Source organism: Narcine bancroftii, chromosome 4, assembly GCF_036971445.1.
Source record: "Narcine bancroftii isolate sNarBan1 chromosome 4, sNarBan1.hap1, whole genome shotgun sequence".
NCBI classification, from domain to species: Eukaryota; Metazoa; Chordata; class Chondrichthyes; order Torpediniformes; family Narcinidae; genus Narcine; species Narcine bancroftii.
The window spans coordinates 187,258,469-187,276,968 of NC_091472.1; the positions used below are offsets into that span (position 1 = coordinate 187,258,469).

Genomic DNA, 18,500 nt, shown 5'->3' on the forward strand with positions numbered 1-18,500 from the left:
TCTACAGGGAGGAAGGGAGAAGGGACAGGGGGACGAGTGCAGGTAAACAGGCATGAGGTCATTGGTGGATAAGGGTGGAAGAGCAGAAGAGAGAAAAGCTGAGCTGATAGTGGAAGGGGGTCACTCACTGAATTGAGAAGGAAGGGGGTGGGGAGCTGGAAGAAAGGAGTCAAAGAGGAACCCCCTCCCCCTATCATTTCTCAGTTTTTTTCTCTTACATTTAAATTTAGACATGCAGGACCGTAACAGGCCATTTCAGCCCACGAGTCCGTGCCACCCAATTTACACCCCATTAACCTACATCCCCGGTACGTTTTGAACAGTGGGAGGAAACTGGAGTCCCTGGGAGAAAACCCACGTAGACACGGGGAGGAATGTACACGCTCCTTAAAGACAGCGAAGGATTCGAACCCAGGTCCAGTCCCGATCACTGGCGGTGTCAAGGCATGGCGCTAACCGTTATGCCTTCTGCCAAAATATGAGAAAAATTTCAGTTTCAGCCACTTTCAGGAATCCATCAAGGTTTTTGTGGGAGCTTTGGGATAATAAGAGCAGCAGGAGCAGGTTATTTTGTCCAATATCCCTGTTCTACCTTTAATGGGATCATGGCTGATTTTTCCTCCGTTCCCTCATGCCACTTGGTTGCATCATCTGTCCCTTAATATCTAAAGATATTCCTCTCTTTTCATGTACCTTTATGAATAGAAAATGGGTTCACTGCCTCTCATAGAAGAAAGCCCCTATATAAATACAGAACTAGTTTAACAGCAAAACATTTACTGGTGCATTATCCAAGAACCAGAGCCATGACATTTGTTTTACATGATCTAGTTGAGCCTATCCCTTTATCTAATGCACAGGTTATTTGTCGCCCTTTTATAATTGTCAGCACACAAGCCTGGAGATGGCATAAAGTTTTGCCTTCACAAATCCTCTCTCTTTGCAGATTTGCAAAAGGCTAGTTCCATCTGCTCATCACCCTGCCGGCAATTAGAAAGGTAAGTGATGCTACAGGCCACGGTTTCTGCCTCACAGCTCCAGGGATGTGACTTCAGGTGCCAGATTTAAGGAGCTTGCATGTTTATTTTTCATGACTACATGGATTTCCTTCAACTGCCCTGGTTGGTTTTCTCCTACATTCCAAAGATATGCTAAGAAGTCAAATGGCCACTTTAACTTCCTGCTTACTGTGAGTTAATGGCAAAAGGGATCAAGAGAGGAAAATGTGAGAAAGAATAAATTGCAAGTTTAAAGAGATGCCAAACAGGATTAACAAGACTGCTGCCTTGGAAGCCACATGGACCTGATCAGCTGAATGGCCCCCTTCTGTGCAAAGCAACATCAGAGGATTGATGCACAGTAAATTGTCTTACTGCAATGTAGATAGGATCTAATTGAGACTACACAACAGATTACAGCATCTGTTTCTTGCAGAGAGACAAGACCTCTTAGTGTACATATTAGTTTATTAAAGCTGTTTTGAACTCGCACTGCTGGTGTGGTTATTGTCAGTACAATTTAATAAACTAATATGTACACTAAGAGGTCTTGTCTCACTGCAAGATGAACCTGGAAGGCTAGACTGTAGCTCTGGACTGCTTTATATACAGGATGATCCCTGGTGACCTAGAGGTGTAATTACATATCACCACACAGATCTTTATGATTTAAACCACCGGCCTACTGCAGGGGCAACCTCTGTACCTGCAGGAGTGTAAGGGGACAGGACAACACCTGGCCGGCTGTCAATCAGTTGGCCTGAATAGATCAAGCCCTCCGGGATATAAGCCTGCGCCGGCCTCCCGAGGCCTCACTCAGAGTTGCTGCAGCCACAGCCAGCCTGGCTCTGCAGAAGTCTTTGTGGATTAAAGCCTGTTGTACAGTCTTTATCTTTATGTGTGCCTGATTTTGGCTAACAGTGCACCACAACTACAATGTTGCATTGACACATGCAAATCTTTTTGTTAGGAAACAAGAAACACAGATAGTTTAACATTATTCAAACTTTATATTGTTTTTGTATCCACAAAAAGTAGCCATCACTTCTAATCATTTCAAAGTAAAATCTTAAGGGAAATTAATAATATGAACAAAAAAACGAGAACTTGGCTCAAAACAATTTCAGAGATGCATTTGGTTAATTATTCCACAGAACGACCATCATTTGTTTTACATTTAAACATAGAGATTTGTTTCAAATACAACTTCCTCTTGTCTATGGTCATATAATGGGGATTCACAGTATCACAAAACCAAGGCAGTGAATTATTCATAACTGAATCAAAATATCGGTCATTCTCAGAGCACAGCACCAACACCAATTTCAGCAGAAATGCCAAACTATAAAAGGATAAAAGTATTAATGGCATGTAGATCTATCCTGTTTATCTACGGTAAAGGCAAACGTTAACTGACACAAACTGAGAGATCGTTTACACAAAAATAAAGAGGAAAGATTTTGCAAACAGCAATGACTTCTCACGAGATATTTATAAACTTTTGTAGTAACTCTGTTCTCTTGCAAATGTCATCACTACTGTTTTTTAGTTAAGCTATATTTGGCTGTTGGTTTTAGAAGACAGTTGAGAAAAAGGATATGTTGTCATTTTTATTATTTATTCATTGGCGATTACTTCTCTTTGCTTCTGTCCTCATTATCAATTCTGTGCAAACCTCTTTCATGGTCAGTACACCTGGACTGTTCCTTCATTTTTAACTGCAATTTGATGGATAACTCATTTCAGGCCTTCCTTTCAAAGCAACTAAAGTTGACTTTATCATTTTAAACGTAACACTAGAAATACAGTTAAAAAAGAAAAACAAAGTAAAATTCTCTGTGTTTTTAATTTCCTGGAAATTTATTCTAAATGTGCCTTTCCTGTTAATTACAGTTTCAGTTTAACTAATGAATTGAAAATTTCTAGAGTGTCTCCCTCTTTCAGTCTCTGTTTTATTTCTTGAGGTATCTGTGATCTGAATATAAATTGTGGAAAATCCAAGTTGTACCAAAGCTCCTTTAAGTGCCAAGTTTGAAGATTACTAAGCTTGTGGCCAAAGCACATTAATTAGTTGCATTACTGTTTAGCAATTCCTACACAAGTCAGAGTATTATTTCCTTGTGTTCATATTCAGCATGTCTTGCACAAAAAGATTCTTGAATGATCTCATTCTCAAACTCATTTGGGAATTATTTAAATTGATATTAAGTTAAAATAGGCAATATGTTCCTTAGCTTTGATAGGAGAATTAATACCACATTAGTTATCTTATAGAAACAGTTCCTTGAGCCAGGTATGTGGAACAGGGAGCAAAGCACTGCTGGAAGAACTCAACAGGTCAGAGAGCATCTGTGGATAGAAGTGGTCAGTCAACATTTTAGGTCAGGACCTTTATCAAGATTAAAGTTTAAAAAAACATAGGTGAAGAATTTCTACAGGACCCAGAGTTGTTCTTGTTGAGAAACATCATGGACATGAGACTTATGATGAAGCTGTCCAAATTTCAAATCCAATTTGTGTAGATCACATTCGCGATGGCCAGGATGTCCATAGCGGTTACTTGGAAGTCAGACTCTCATCAAGGCATTGTATGTTGGAATGCAGAAATGCAGAGCTGTGTTCCCCTGGAGAAAATTACCTACAACTTAAAGAGGAAATATGACACCTTCCTTAAAATTTGGCAACCATACCTGCATCATATAGTTGCAAAGATTTAGTATGGTTCCTTGTGCTTCGTTGCTCTGTCTACCCCTGTCTCCCCACCTCTCACTGAGGTGGGGAGGGGAAGGGGGAGATCCATCTTAATCAGGTTGAGCCACAAAAATTTAAAGACCTGGAGGCCAGTGGTGGGGCCCAAACAAATCCTATGATTACAGTTTTTTATTTGGGTTTGTTTTTTATTTTTTCGGAGTAATTCTTTGTGTAATTGTTTTGTTTTACATTCTGTCCTTATGCCCCAACTTGTTAGAAAGATAAAGGGACACTGATAAATCTTACAGGAATAAGGGATGAGGGCTAATTTATTGCTGCTTTTCTTTCCCTGAGGAGATTGTCTTTTTAATTTTGTGATTGTATGCAATATTTGTGAAATGGGGGGATAGGAGGGGGGGAGAAATTGGACTCAAGGATGAAGTTTGTATATAACTGGAGAATATAGTGTGTTTTTTATTATGGATTGTTGACCCTGAGTTTGAAAAATTATCAATAAAATCTTCAAAAATAAAAGACTAAAGTAAAAAGGTTATAGTACGTTAATAAAGAGGGAAAGAAGCAGAGAAGTGGGGCAAGAAATGATATGGTATTGGACTGAAGGTGTGAGAGATGAAGAGACAGGAAGAAGGAGCAACCACTGGAAAGGAGAGAGAAGAAAATTTAGAGGGTAAAGTAAGTACATGAGTGGATAAAGATGAGGTAGAAACAGTGGGACCAGATAGAAGTGGGGTGGGGGAAGGTATCAAAAATTGGAAAATTGAATATTCATGTTGTTAGGCTTAAGGCTGCCCAAGGGGTATAAGATGCATTGTTCCTCAAGTTATTTTTGACCAAACCTGACAAAGGTTGAGGCTGAGGACAGGCAATGTCATTGTGACAAATAGTTAGGGGAGTTGAAATAGTTAGTACAGGCTCACAAATAGAGGATAATATTTGGTAAAAGACAGCTAATCTGCATTTGGTTTTACCGATACAGAGGAGATCACACTGGGTAGACCAGATGCAGCAGATTACGTTGGACCATGTGCAGGTAAATCTTTCCCTCACTTGGAAGGTCTGTTTGTGGCCCCAGATGGAGGTGAGGGGTGGAGATGTAGGGACAAGTTCTGCATTTTCTGTGATTACAGTGGAAGTGCCTCGGGGCTGAAGGGTGGGTGGGTGGGGAGGGAGGGAAGTGCAGACTAGGGGGTCTTGGAGAGACTTAACCCCATGAAAACTAGATAATGGTGGGAACAGAAGATGTGGCTAGAGGTGGGATTGCACAGAACGTGGTAGAATGTCAAGTGTCAGATGCAGAGGTGGTGGATGGAAAGAGGGGACCAGAGGGACTCTGTCCTCATTCTGCTGGAGGAGGGTTTGGGAATGGGGGAGAGGAGGGGAAGGGTTGATGCCCTGAATGTACCCAATGACAGAATTTGTTTAAAAAAATCATAATGCTTTAAGGTAACACATTTTCTCCTAATTTCTGTTGCAATATTGCCAACTCTTTAAACAAGATCCACCCATTCCAGACACTCTAGAAATTATGTCTCAGTGGCAGGACATGGATGGTTCAGAGTGTGCCCAAGATCGTTTTCTATGATATTCTCTACTACCATCAACTATATATATAAAAAGATTGTCTTCTTGATAACAACATTTATCCAAAAGCATTGTGAAGAGGCAGGAAAATCCAGAACCCAGGGCCATGGTTTGAGGATAATAGGCAAACCATTTAGGACCGAGATGAGGAGGAATTTCTTTACCCAGAGGGTGGTGAATCTGTGGAATTCATTGCCACAGAGGGCAGTAGAGGCAGGTTCATTAAATATATTTAAGAGGGAATTAGATCTATTTCTTCAGTATAAGGGTATTAAAGGTTACGGAGAGAAGGCGGGGACGGGGTACTGAACTTTAAGATCAGCCATGATCTCGTTGAATGGCGGAGCAGGCTCGAAGGGTCGAATGACCTACTCCTGCTCCTATCTTCTATGTTTCTATGAGGAGCAACAGCCAACAGGATTGGGGAGAAGCTCACACCCAACACCCTTGTGTCTCATTCTTTAACTAACGAGGTTCAACAGCAACGACTTGGTCCTATTCTCTGAGGTGCAGGTGCTGAAGAATATTCCGTGGCAAAGAACGGTGACTTGCAAGACGTCGCGCTTGATGTGGAGGATTTGCAGGCTTCAGGGGTCGAGTGATTTCAGTTGTCGGAACGGGGGTAAAACACAGGATTCTGTTATGGGGGGAAACCACACCAATGCTGGAGAAACTCAGCAGGTCAAACAGTGCCTTGATGTAGCAAAGGCACAAAGGTTGAGGACAGGCAATGTCATTGTGACAAATAGTTGGGGGAGTTGAAATAGTTAGTACAGGCTCACATCGCCAACGTTTCGGGCTTGTTGTAGCTCTCAACAGCGGTCCTTTGCCCTTAAGCTTCGCCTTGACCACGGAGTCCTGACAGTGAAGTGACCTTGGATTGCATGACTGAGCGCACAATGTTCGTGGCAGATCGAGTGGGAACCAAACAGCAACTGGATCATAAATGACCCGATGATTCGATTTTAAAGTGATCGAAGGTATTGCAGACTGATGATCTTTGAGGTTCACTAACTTGTTGGATTACAGGTGTCGGCTGAACTGAATGAGTTGTCCCTGGCCTGAAGTATCTTAACGGATGAGAAATGAGAGATCTCCTCAAAGTGTCTTTGAACGTTGAACTTGAGAAGTAGTAAACCACTGGATCGAGCACGCTGTTCAGATAAGTGATGCACAGCGTGTCCTGGAATAACTGGACAGTCACGTCAAAATGTTTGCAGTCTTTGAAAGTGCTCGAGATTAAAACCGCGACTGCAGCAACATTCGTGGGCAAGAAGCAAATGAGGAAGACCACCACCACGGCGATCACAAGCCTCACTGCCGGTTTATATTTCGCCCTCATTTCAGATTTCACCTGCTTCAGCTTCCAGGCGATGCCGCAGGTCGAGAACAGGATGATTGTGGCTGGTAAAATAAACTTGAACACAATCAAAATAATCATCGTCCAAAGAGCTGAGAAATCCAAAGGCCGGGTGATCTTCAATGGCTCACATTTGGTTACATTGTTGTGAAGGAAGGTGCGCGGTTCCATCAAAAAGTGCAAACAAACAGCCAGAGTTGCAAGCCAAAGAAAGCACGTTACCTTCACCGCACACTTTGTAGTCATCTTGCTCACTTTGTGGTGCGGGTAGATGACCTTGAAATAGCGATGAAGTGCCATCACTGTCAGGAAAACCACACTTTCTGCCCGGTTCAGATAGATCAGGAATATCTTCAGACGACACAGAGCATCGCCAAATATCCAGTCCTTTCCACGTCTGTAGTAATCGGCTCGAAAGGGTAAACAGCAGATGAGCAGAGTGTCGGCAACAGCCAAGCTCAGTGAATACACCGTGTTGGGTCTCCAGGATTTGACATGAAAGCAGAAGATCCACAAAGCAGTCGCGTTCCCAATAAAGCCAAAGATGAAAGTTAAAATAAGTACTGGCGGGTTGTAGGACGAATAAATGTCCTTCGCCGGGGTACATTGCTGGATATCATTATCCATTGTGGAGGGAATCGCAGTAAACTTTGGATAAAATCAAGGAGAGAAGTAAGAACTGGGGAGGTGGGGGGGGGGACACACCGAGATTTTGGTTGGTTCCAGATCAAAACCACCGTGATGATCAAAAAAAATTCTATGATTAAATGAGCACAAGTCACAGTGAATGCCAAAAATATAAATTTACAAACGACTGAACATGCAATTGGGGCTGACGGTCAGGGTGGGTGTGGCTGCAGAGTGAAATGAAACTCGAAATTCAGCAAAGGCAGTGATCCTAGCAAAACACAGACATGAATGCAGAGGATAGATTCTAAGGTGGTTCGCAACCACTCACATACCACTTTAAAAAAAAAAATTTCACACTATGAACCATATTAATCAAAATGTACACAAACATTTTCCTCTTGATGATACACAGTGTCATTTTCTCCCCTACCCTCCCTCCCTCCCTCCAAACCCATTAAACCTTCAACATCAACAATACAATAAACCCATTAAACAATGTCATCACACAATGAAAATAAACAAGAAAATTGTGTCATCTACTTTTACACACTTTCATCCTCTTCTCATTCTATCATTTTAGGGGGTGGAGGTCTGAGGCAAGCCCTCTCTGCTGTGTTCCATGTACGGTTCCCAAATTTATTCAAATAATGTGACTTTATTTTTTTTTATTATACGTTATTTTTTCCAAATTATTTCCATGTACCATTGCTGTACTCTCAGGAAATTCTGATTTCCAAGTTGACATTATACATTTTTTTGCTACAGCTGAGGCTATCATAATAAATCTTTTTTTTTGCACTTCATCCAGTTTAAGGCCTAATTCTTTACTTCTTAAATTACTGAGATCTCTGGGTTTTTTTTGGTATGTGGCTTTTTATGATTTTATTTAATGCCTGATTTAGATCTTCCCAAAACTTTTTCACTTTCTCACATTCCTAAATTGCATGTACTGTTGTTCCTGTTTCCTTCTTACAGTGAAAACATCTATCTGATAATATTGGATCCCATTTATTTAACTTTTGGGGTGTGATATATAGCCTGTGTAACCATTTATAAATGGTTATAATTTGTATCATGCGTAACCTCGTATTTATTATATTTCTCATAGTTCCAGAGCATAACTTTTCCCATATTTCATTTTTTATCTTTATGTTTAGATCTTTTTCCCACTTTTGTTTGGGTTTATAGCTTACTTCATCATTTTCTTTCTCTTGCAGCTTAATGTACATGTTTGTTATAAATCTTTTAATTATCATTGTGTCTGTAATCACATATTCAAAGCTGCTTCCTTCTGGTAATCTCAGTCTGCTTCCCAATTTGTCCTTTATGTAGGTTTTCAGTTGGTGGTATGCAGACATTGTACCGTGAGTAATTCCATATTTGAACTTCATTTGTTCAAATGATAATAAATTATTTCCTTAAAAACAATTTTCTATTATTTTAATTCCTTTTCTCTCCCATTCTCTAAAGGAAAGGTTATCTATTGTAAAAGGGATTCGTTGATTTTGCATCAATAATAATTTTGGTACTTGGTCATTTGTTTTTTTTTCCTTTCTACATGAATCTTCTTCCAAATGTTAAGTAGATGGTGCAGTACTGGTGAACTTCTATATTGCACCAGTTTTTCATCCCACTTATGAAGTATATGTTCTGGTACCTTTTCCCCTATTATATCTAGCACTATCTTGGTCCAATCTGGTTTTTCCCTTGTTTGATTAAAAATCTGATAGATACCTTAATTGTGCTGCTCTATAATCATTTTTAAAGTTTGGTAGCTGCAAACCACCTTGTTTGTACCATTCTGTTAATTTATCTAGCGCTATCCTCAGTTTCCTCCCTTTCAATAAGAATTTCCTTATTATTCTCTTTAGTTCATTGAAGAATTTCTCTGTTAAGGGAATTGGTAACGATTTAAATAGGTATTGTATCCTTGGGAAGATATTCATTTTAATGCAATTTACCCTTTCTATTAGTGTTAGTGGTGAATCTTTCCAATGTTCTAAGTCATCTTGTAATTTCTTCATTAATGGCTGATAATTTAATTTGTATAGATGGCCTAGATTATTATCTAATCTAATACCTAGGTATCGGATTGCTTGTGTTTGCCATTTAAATGGTAATTCTTTTCTAAACTCTGAGTCATCTGCATTATTCATTGGCATCGCTTCACTTTTATTTGCGTTGATCTTGTACCCCGATATTTCTCCATATTCCTTCAGTTTCTTATGTAATTCTTTTATTGATAATTCTGGATCTGTTAAGTATACTATGATGTCATCTGCAAATAAACTGGTTTTATATTCCTTCTCCTTTATTTTTATCCCTTTTATTTTATTTTCTGTTCTTATCAGTTCTGCCAATGGTTCTATTGCTAAAGCGAACAGTGAGGGAGATAATGGACATCCATGCCTAGTTGACCTGCTTAATTTAAATTGGTTTGCTATATATCCATTTACTGTCACCTTCGCCATTGGTCCCTTATATAATGCTTTAATCTAATTAATATATTTCTCTGGTAGGTTGAACCTCTGTAATACTTTGAATAAATAATTAAATTCTACCCTGTCAAAGGCTTTCTCTGCGTCTAAAGCAACAGCCACTGTGGTATCTTATTTCCTTACATGGATTAAGTTAATGAACTTACAGACATTGTCCGTTGTTTGTCTTTTCTTAATAAATCCAGTTTGATCTAGTTTTACTATTTTTGGTACACAGTTGGCCAATCTGTTTGCTAAAAGTTTAGCTATTATCTTATAATCTGAGTTAAGTAGAGATATTGGTCTATACGATACTGGTGTTAGTGGATCTTTCTCCATCTTTGTAGTTATTGCTGTTTTACATGAATCTGGCAAGTTTTGTGTTTCTTCTCTTTGGTTCATTACTTCCAGGAGAGGAGGAATTAATAAGTCTTTAAACATTTTATAGAATTCTATTGGGAGTCCGTCATCTCCAGGCATTTTATTGTTCCGTATATTTTAATATATCCTGTATTTCCTCTATTTCAAATGGTTTTATCAATTTGTTTTGCTCCTCTTCTTGCAATTTTGGTAGTTCAATTTTAGCTAAAAACTCATCTACTTTCTCTTCTTTCCCTTCGTTCTCAGTTCGGTATAATTGCTCGTAGAATTCCTTGAAGTTTTCATTGATCTCGGTTGGGTTATATGTAATTTGTTTGTCCTTTTTCCTTGATGTCAATATCATTCTTTTAGCTTGTTCTGTTTTAAGCTGCCACACTCACATACCACTTTAAGTAATCCCTATGCCATCGGTGCTCTGTGATTAGTAAGAGATTGCTCTAGACCCAATTGTTACTAAAATATTGTGATTGAAAAAATTGCCATTGGCCCATTTCCTTTGGAGTTATGAAACGGTGCACATAACAAGTCAATGAGGAACAATTTAAACAGAGGTTTTCAATCTTTTTCTTTCCACCCACGTAAGCAATCCCTTACTAATCACAGAGTACTTATGGCATAGGGAATACTTAAAGTGGCATGGGAGTACAAAAAGGTTGAGAACCACTGGGTTAAAATATATTTTTAACTAACAATAGTCTTTATCCACAAAAAATTATTTACAGAAAGAAAATGACACAAAGTCTTTTTGTACCCTTAGTATCCTATCCATTTATTTCCCTCACCGTTCGGTGTTACCTTCGTTTTCCATTTAGCAGCATTACCACCAGTGAGGCACCTTGTCACCCTCTCTATTGTTTGAGTGACTTCCTCTGAGTCTCAGCCCCACAATGCCCCATGACAAAAAAGACTGTGGTCCTTCTCCACATTGCCGTCATGTTAGATGAGCCAAGCCTCAGCACGTACTCCTGCAGCCTGGAATGTGTCTGTCGGCAGCTTTCTCTCGCCAACATCTCCATGAGCTGAAAGGCCAACAAGACTCGGGCAGAGCAAAGGGCATCTTGCACCAAGTTGAATTTCAAGCAGTTCTGGATATCTGTATCTGTGTGGCCCATAAATCAGTTTAATGCTGCAATAGTACATCAAGTTCTGATTAACACTAAAACTGGCTTTCTAAATTGACTGATGACCAAAATCTGTCTTTTACAAGAAGCAGAAAGCTTTAATGATTGGCTTCCACTTTCTTTTTAATATTTACCGGATGTATTATTGTTTGATTTTCTTTGTAGTGGTAATTATTATTTTTAGTTATAATAATTAGGGGCTAGTATTGTAAGCATTAAAATGACTTGCACATATTTGCAAGAAACTAGCAGCAAGCATATTGTTTACGAATTCTTGGAGTGTCTCTACAGTAACAGGGTGAAAGCCAAAGATTTTTTCTGTGTGTATTGTGGAAGTTTGTACCTTTGAACTTGCCAGAAATAACAATTATTAAGAAAAAGCACCACTGATTTTGTCTTTATTAAAAACACCAATCCCTAGTTTGAATTGGGCTGAAGAAACCCACATGTTTACTGGGCAGTTCACCTTCCAGGCAGACTATTAAACTAATCATCTAATCACCTAAAGTAAATTGATCACTTCAGCCTTTCCTGCGCACACAGTCCTCAAGCAGGCTCACAGAAGCAATAATAGCTTTTCTTTCTTTGGCTTGGCTTCGCGGACGAAGATTTATGGAGGGGGTAAATGTCCACGTCAGCTGCAGGCTCGTTTGTGGCTGACAAGTCCGATGCGGGACAGGCAGACACGGTTGCAGCGGTTGCAGGGGAAAATTGGTTGGTTGGGGTTGGGTGTTGGGTTTTTCCTCCTTTGCCTTTTGTCAGTGACGTGGGCTCTGCGGTCTTCTTCAAAGGAGGTTGCTGCCCGCCAAACTGTGAGGCGCCAAGATGCACGGTTTGAGGCGATATCAGCCCACTGGCGGTGGTCAATGTGGCTCACATAGCTTTTAACAGAGTGCTAAATGGCTCAATCAATTGAGTTGAGAGCAGAGAATGAGCAAGCCCATTCATAAATAGTTTTCTGTGCTAAGACAGCTAATTACGCCTTACTGTCAAACTGTCAGCTTCAATTTGATTTGTCATTGGCTGTAGGGTGCACACTTCAACACTAAAGGCACCAGCAGAGTTTTGTTCCAATTCTACCTCAGCCTTGAAATTCCCTTTCCCTTTGTGAATGTTGATGTGAGGCTGATCATTTACATGTGCTACTTAAAGACTAAATCTTGGGTATACAGAATGCAGATAAGAGAGTGTATTGGAACCGATCCTGCCAGATTTTTGCGAATTTCATATGTAAGAAATTATTTCTCTTCATTATGACGTACTTGTGAATAAATAATTGACATCAACCATTTCCTTGTCTTAAGAAAAGACCAATGCCAGGTGTTAAACCAGGACTTGTAACAATGAATTCAAAGAGATGCCTATCAGATTTGTATGCCAGAAAATGCCTTAAATACTGCATTGTTTCTCTGTGTTCTTTGAATGAGATTCAAGTGACAAGGTGACATTGTCTACCTGGCATCAATATCCCTCATTCCTGCTAGCGTGACTTAAATAAATGTGTCCTGCATGGTTCTGTGTGTATTTTCCTGTTTTTTACAGAGCACAGACTATCACAGTATAATATAAACCAGTGGTTCTCAAGCTTTTTCTTTGCACTCACATCTTTGGCTTGGCTTCACGGACGAAGATTTATGGAGAGGGTAAAAAGTCCACGTCAGCTGCAGGCTCGTTTGTGGCTGACCAGTCCGATGCGGGACAGGCAGACACGATTGCAGCGGTTGCAAGGGAAAATTGGTTGGTTGGGGTTGGGTGTTGGGTTTTTCCTCCTTTGCCTTTTGTCAGTGAGGTGGGCTCTGCGGTCTTCTTCAAAGGAGGCTGCTGCCCGCCAAACTGTGAGGCGCCAAGATGCACGGTTTGAGGCGTTATCAGCCCACTGGCGGTGGTCAATGTGGCAGGCACCAAGAGATTTCTTTAGGCAGTCCTTGTACCTTTTCTTTGGTGCACCTCTGTCACGGTGGCCAGTGGAGAGCTCGCCATATAATACGATCTTGGGAAGGCGATAGTCCTCCATTCTGGAGACGTGACCCATCCAGCGCAGCTGGATCTTCAGCAGCGTGGACTCGATGCTGTCGACCTCTGCCATCTCGAGTACCTCGACGTTAGGGGTGTGAGCGCTCCAATGGATGTTGAGGATGGAGCGGAGACAACGCTGGTGGAAGCGTTCTAGGAGCCGTAGGTGGTGCCGGTAGAGGACCCATGATTCACATACCACTTTAAGTATTCCCTATGCCAGAAGTGCTCTGTGATTAGTATGGGATTGCTTAAGGTGGTATGTGGGTGGAAAGAAAAAGTTTGAAAACCACTTTTAATGGTACCTAATTCACTTGTTATGTGCACCGTTTCATAACTCCAAAGGAAATGGGGCAATGGCAATTCTTCTCAAGCAAAATATTTAACTAACAATTGGGTCTAGAGCAATGATTCTCATCCTTCCCTTCCCACTCACATACCACCTTAAGCAATCCCTTACTAATCATAGAGCACTTATGACATAGGGATTACTTACTTAAAGTGAGTGGAAAGAAAAAGGTTGAGAACCACTGAAATAAACAAGGAGTTAGTTTGAATTTTGCTTTTGTGCTGTGTAGATCCTGGGCAGTGTAGGCTGTCCAAATAATTTATTTTGCTGTGTAATTTTGAAAGTATTAACGTATTAATAGTTTATTGTCCATTTATTAATGGTTTCAAGTATAGTTTACTGTTTCAAGAGTTCAAATAAATAGTGAAAAACTCAATGCTACTTTGGAATGGACTTTTCATTAACGAGTCAAAACAAATGTCTGCCTATTGTTCAAGCGATTATAAAGGTAAAGGTCACAATACCTATGTATCCTTTCCGCTAGCTCTCTCTCTCTCTCTCTCTCTCTTTCCCTCTCCACTACATCTCCTTTCCTCTAGCTCTGCATTCACAGAGCTACCCTCCTCCACGATCAATTCTCACCTTTCCTTTACTGTCCTATCCATTTCCAATTATGGCCTTTGGTCTGTTGGCCTGTGCTCCTCCCCTGGCATTTCTTCCCTTCTCCCCCAGCTTTTATTCAAGCATCTGCCTGTTTATAGGTAATTCCTTGAAGAAGGTCTCAAGGCCTGAAATGTTGGTTATATATTTTTACCTCCTACGGTCGCTTTGTGATCTGCTGAATTCCTTCAGCATTTTTTGCATTTTTTCTACAATCACAGCTTCTGTAGGCTTTTGTGTTTCACTATATTTGGTTGCTCCAACATAAAATCATTTTGAGGGATACCTACCCTGAAGAAGTTCTCCTCCTCTCTTCGAAGATTCTATAAGAATCTCTTTCACTGCTTCCCCTTTGCATTCCCTGCTGCTCTTAGGCACTATGACCATGTATTCACCCAGACTCGCTTCTCTCCCCTTCCCGTAACACTGTCTCCTTTCCGCCAGCTCTGCATTCACAGGATCACCCCAGTCCCTCGATCAATTCCCATCTTTCCTCTCCTGGCCTCCCATCTGTGTCCAGTTACGGCCTTTTTGGCTGTTGGACTGTGCTCTTCCCCTAGCCTTTTTATTCAGATGCCTGCCAGCTTTTTTCACTTCACACCTTGAAGAAGAGCTCAGGCCCAAAATGTTGATTGTATATCTTTACCTCCTCTGGTTGCTTTGTAAACTTGTGAGGCCCTCTGACATTTTTGTGCTTTTATATTTCTCTCTGTGAGCCTGGATTGTACACTTTGCATACACCTCATGAGAATGGAGTACACAAAGATTACAATCACAGCACCATGCAATTTGCAGTTTTACATCAGTCTTGCAACTCACACCATGAGCTCCTTAGTCCCAGTAAAAACACAATGAACATAGAACACTACAGCACAGTACAGGCCCTTTGGCCCTCGATGTTGCGCCGACCCATATATTCCTTTAAAAATGTTCTAAACCCTGCCTACCCCATCACCCACTATTTTACTTCCATCCATTTGCCTAAGATTCTCTTAAATGCCCCTAACGTTTCAGCTCCACCACTATCCCTGGCAAGGCATTCCAGGCACCCACAACCCTGCATAAAAAATACTTACCCCTTGTTATATACAGTGGAAACTTGGGACTATTTTATGCTGGAGCATGAACACTGCAAGACTGTAAGAGCCGCATCACACTTGAGCGGTGAGCATGCTCGTGAGACACATTGTAAGAGCCACATCACACTGAGTGGTGAACATGCTCAGTGGTACACCACCTGCCTACTGCAGGGGGCAACATCTGTACCTGCAGGAGTGTACCACCGGCCTACTGCAGGGGGCAACCTCTGTACCTGCAGGAGGGTAAGGGGACACCTGGCTGGCTGTCAATCAGTCGGCCTGAATGGATCAAGCCCCACCCAGTCTGGTGTCAATCACCCTCTGGGATATAAGCCTGTGCCGGCCTCCCGAGGCCTCACTCAGAGTTGCTGCAGCCACAGCCAGCCTGGCTCTGCGGAAGTCTTTGTGGATTAAAGCCTGTTGTACAGTCTTTATCTTTGTGTGTGTCTGATTCTGGCGAACAGCGCACCACAGTATTCATATATGACATGCAGCCTGACCAATACTGATGTAAGTAAAAGTTTGTGCTATAAACTTACAAGCTTCTCTGAGTGCTTATCAAGACCTCCAATGGTACAACCGAGGACATAACATGGTGGCAGCGATGGGATTGACAGAAACCCACATCAGATCAGGGAAAAATCCCTATAAACTAAAATAAACATGAAGAGAAGAAACAAAGGGAAAAAGCAGCATTACCTGACAACCAGAGCTGGAGAAGAAGATGGCCGCAGCCGCATTTCACCCAGTCATGGACGGGAAAGCCAACGACATCATAGAGCCTTTTAGAAAGTTGAAGCAGAAGTGCAACCTGGTATTCAAAAGTCTCCACAAGGGAATCACATCAGAGGAAAAGGTCCTTCTTTGGACGGGGGAGCGAGGACTAGACCTGTTTAATAGCTGGGTGTTGGCTGAAGGGGAAGAAAATAACCCAGGAAGGATATTAGAAAAATTTTCTTCTCATCTGGAACCGAAATCCAACCATAGAATAAAGCGATATGATTTCCAGGGATTAAAACAAGACCCTGATGAGTCAGTAAATAATTTCCTCACAAGGCTGAAGAACATGGCAGCAAAATGCAACTTCAAAGGAATCGAGGAGAGAACAGTTGACCAACTAATCTGGGGAAGGACTAATCCTGAAGGGCAGAAAGCCCTCATAGGAAAAGACAGCTTGAAACTAGCAGATGCAGTAGACACAGCTAGGGCTTTCAAGGCCACTCGAAGGTAAATGGAATCCCTCTCCATGCAGGCCAACATGCAGCACAGAGATAGAAGGGTCGATGCTATAAAGCGCATGCAGAGAAAGTCGCAGACATCCGATAACTGCAGGAAGTGCGGCAGAATACACCCCTTCAATTTCCGCAAGAAGTGCCCCGCATATGGTTCGAAGTGCAGGAACTGTGGGAAAAGATGTGTAGGTCTGACATGAAAAGAGAAAGAAATCAAGAATACAGAAGGAAAGTGCACCCCGTCAAGGGAAGTGACAGCAGTGACTCCGACTCACTAATGCTCGGCATCGAAACAATACTCCTTCATGAAATGTCCAAGAAAGGGAAGGGAGAAAAAATGAATTGCACACCATGATCCAAGTTAAAAGAAAGATCAGAAACAAACCAACAACATTCAACTTGAGAATAAAGATGGATACTGGATCACAAAGCAACATCCTTCCGCTTAGATGTTCCCCAAGTACATAAAGAAAGGCACACTAAATGCCGCAAATATCATGCTCACAGCGTATGGTGGCCCTGTGATTAAACAACTAGGAAAAGTCCAAATAAAAGGCAAATATAAAGGAAAGAGCATCATATGCACATTCTTTGTGGTTGACGCCGACAGACCAGCAATCCTAGGCCTGAATAGTTGTTAAAAATGACAGCTAATTTTTGTAAACAATGAGATTAGGGAGAAGAAAATGTCCAGGAGGATCAATAGCAACACCCTACTTGAGCAACGGCCTCCAATCACAAATAAGGCCGAGCTCATGGACATGTACCCTGAATGCTTTGATGACACAGTCGGATGCTTTGGGAACTTTGAATACCACATTACTATAGACCCAAAATACAAACCAATAATCCATGCTCCACGTAAGGTGCCAATAGAGCTGAAACCAAGGCTAAAGCAGGAGCTGGAAGAAATGGAAGATAAACAAGTAATAGCAAAAGTATTAGAACCAACTGACTGGGTAAATTCTATAGTAGTAAAAGAAAAACCGAATGGCTGCTTAAGAATATGTCTGGACCCCAAAGACCTAAACTAAGCAATCAAAAGAGGGCACTATCCAATACCAATGCTGAAGGACATCAGTTCTGAACTAGTGGGATCCAAAATCTTCAGTAAGGTAGATGCCAAGAATGGGTATTGGAATGTGAAGCTGGATGATGAATCGACACTGCTAACAACTTTCAACACTCCATTCGGCTGGTACAAGTTCCTGCACCTACCTTTTGTCCTAAAGGTGAGCCAAGACATCTTCCAGCAAAAGATAGATGAGACCTACAGGGGATGTAAGGGCACTGTCGGCATCGCAGGTGACATCCAGATTTTTGCCAGAGACTCGAAAACCCATGATCTCCACCTACATGAGGCCATGGAGAGAACAAGAGGGGCCGGCATCAAACTCAATGCAGACAAATGCATCATTAAGGTGGAGGAGGGCCAGTTCTTCGGAATGGTGGACACACCTGAAGGGGTCAGGCTAAGCCCAGAGAAAGTAACAGGCATTGCTGAAATGGAACATCCAAAGGACATAAAGGAACTAAGAAACTTCCTCAGCCTGGTCCAATATATGAGTTCCTTCATCCCACACATGTCAGACCACACAGCCAACCTCAGAGTTGCTGAAAGAGGATGTAGAGTTTCAGTGGTCTCCATCGCATCAGCGAGATTTCAACGCTAAAGGAAGTCGTCTGCAGAGAAGAACTAAGCTACTATGATAGATGAAAAACTGTCACATTACAATTAGATGCTTCTATCAGAGACCTTGGGGCAACATTGATCCAGGAAGGAAAACCGATATCCTTTGCATCAAAGGCCCTGACAACAGCAGAGACCCAATAGGCCAATATTGAAAGGAAGCAGTTGGCAGTCATATATGGATGCAAAAAGTTCCACAAATTCCTCTATGCGAGTTGTGGTAGAGAGTGATCATCGCCCACTGGAACACATCCAGAAAAAAGAAACTAAGCAAGGC

The 18,500-nt window shown here is 41.3% G+C and overlaps 1 protein-coding gene across 1 annotated transcript; it reads right to left on the bottom strand.

The window, feature by feature from the left end:
• Positions 1 to 2,027: 2,027 nt before the first annotated feature.
• On the bottom strand, positions 2,028 to 7,323 carry LOC138761318 (hydroxycarboxylic acid receptor 2-like). The gene has a single exon (XM_069933227.1). The coding sequence runs from the start codon at positions 7,276 to 7,278 to the stop codon at positions 6,232 to 6,234; it is 1,047 nt and encodes a 348-aa protein (XP_069789328.1). The 5' UTR covers positions 7,279 to 7,323; the 3' UTR covers positions 2,028 to 6,231.
• Positions 7,324 to 18,500: the final 11,177 nt, after the last annotated feature.

Bases quoted from the DNA above. Each gene is read 5' to 3' on its own strand.
- LOC138761318 (XM_069933227.1), bottom strand. From the start codon at position 7,278: ATGGATAATGATATCCAGCAATGTACCCCGGCGAAGGACATTTATTCG.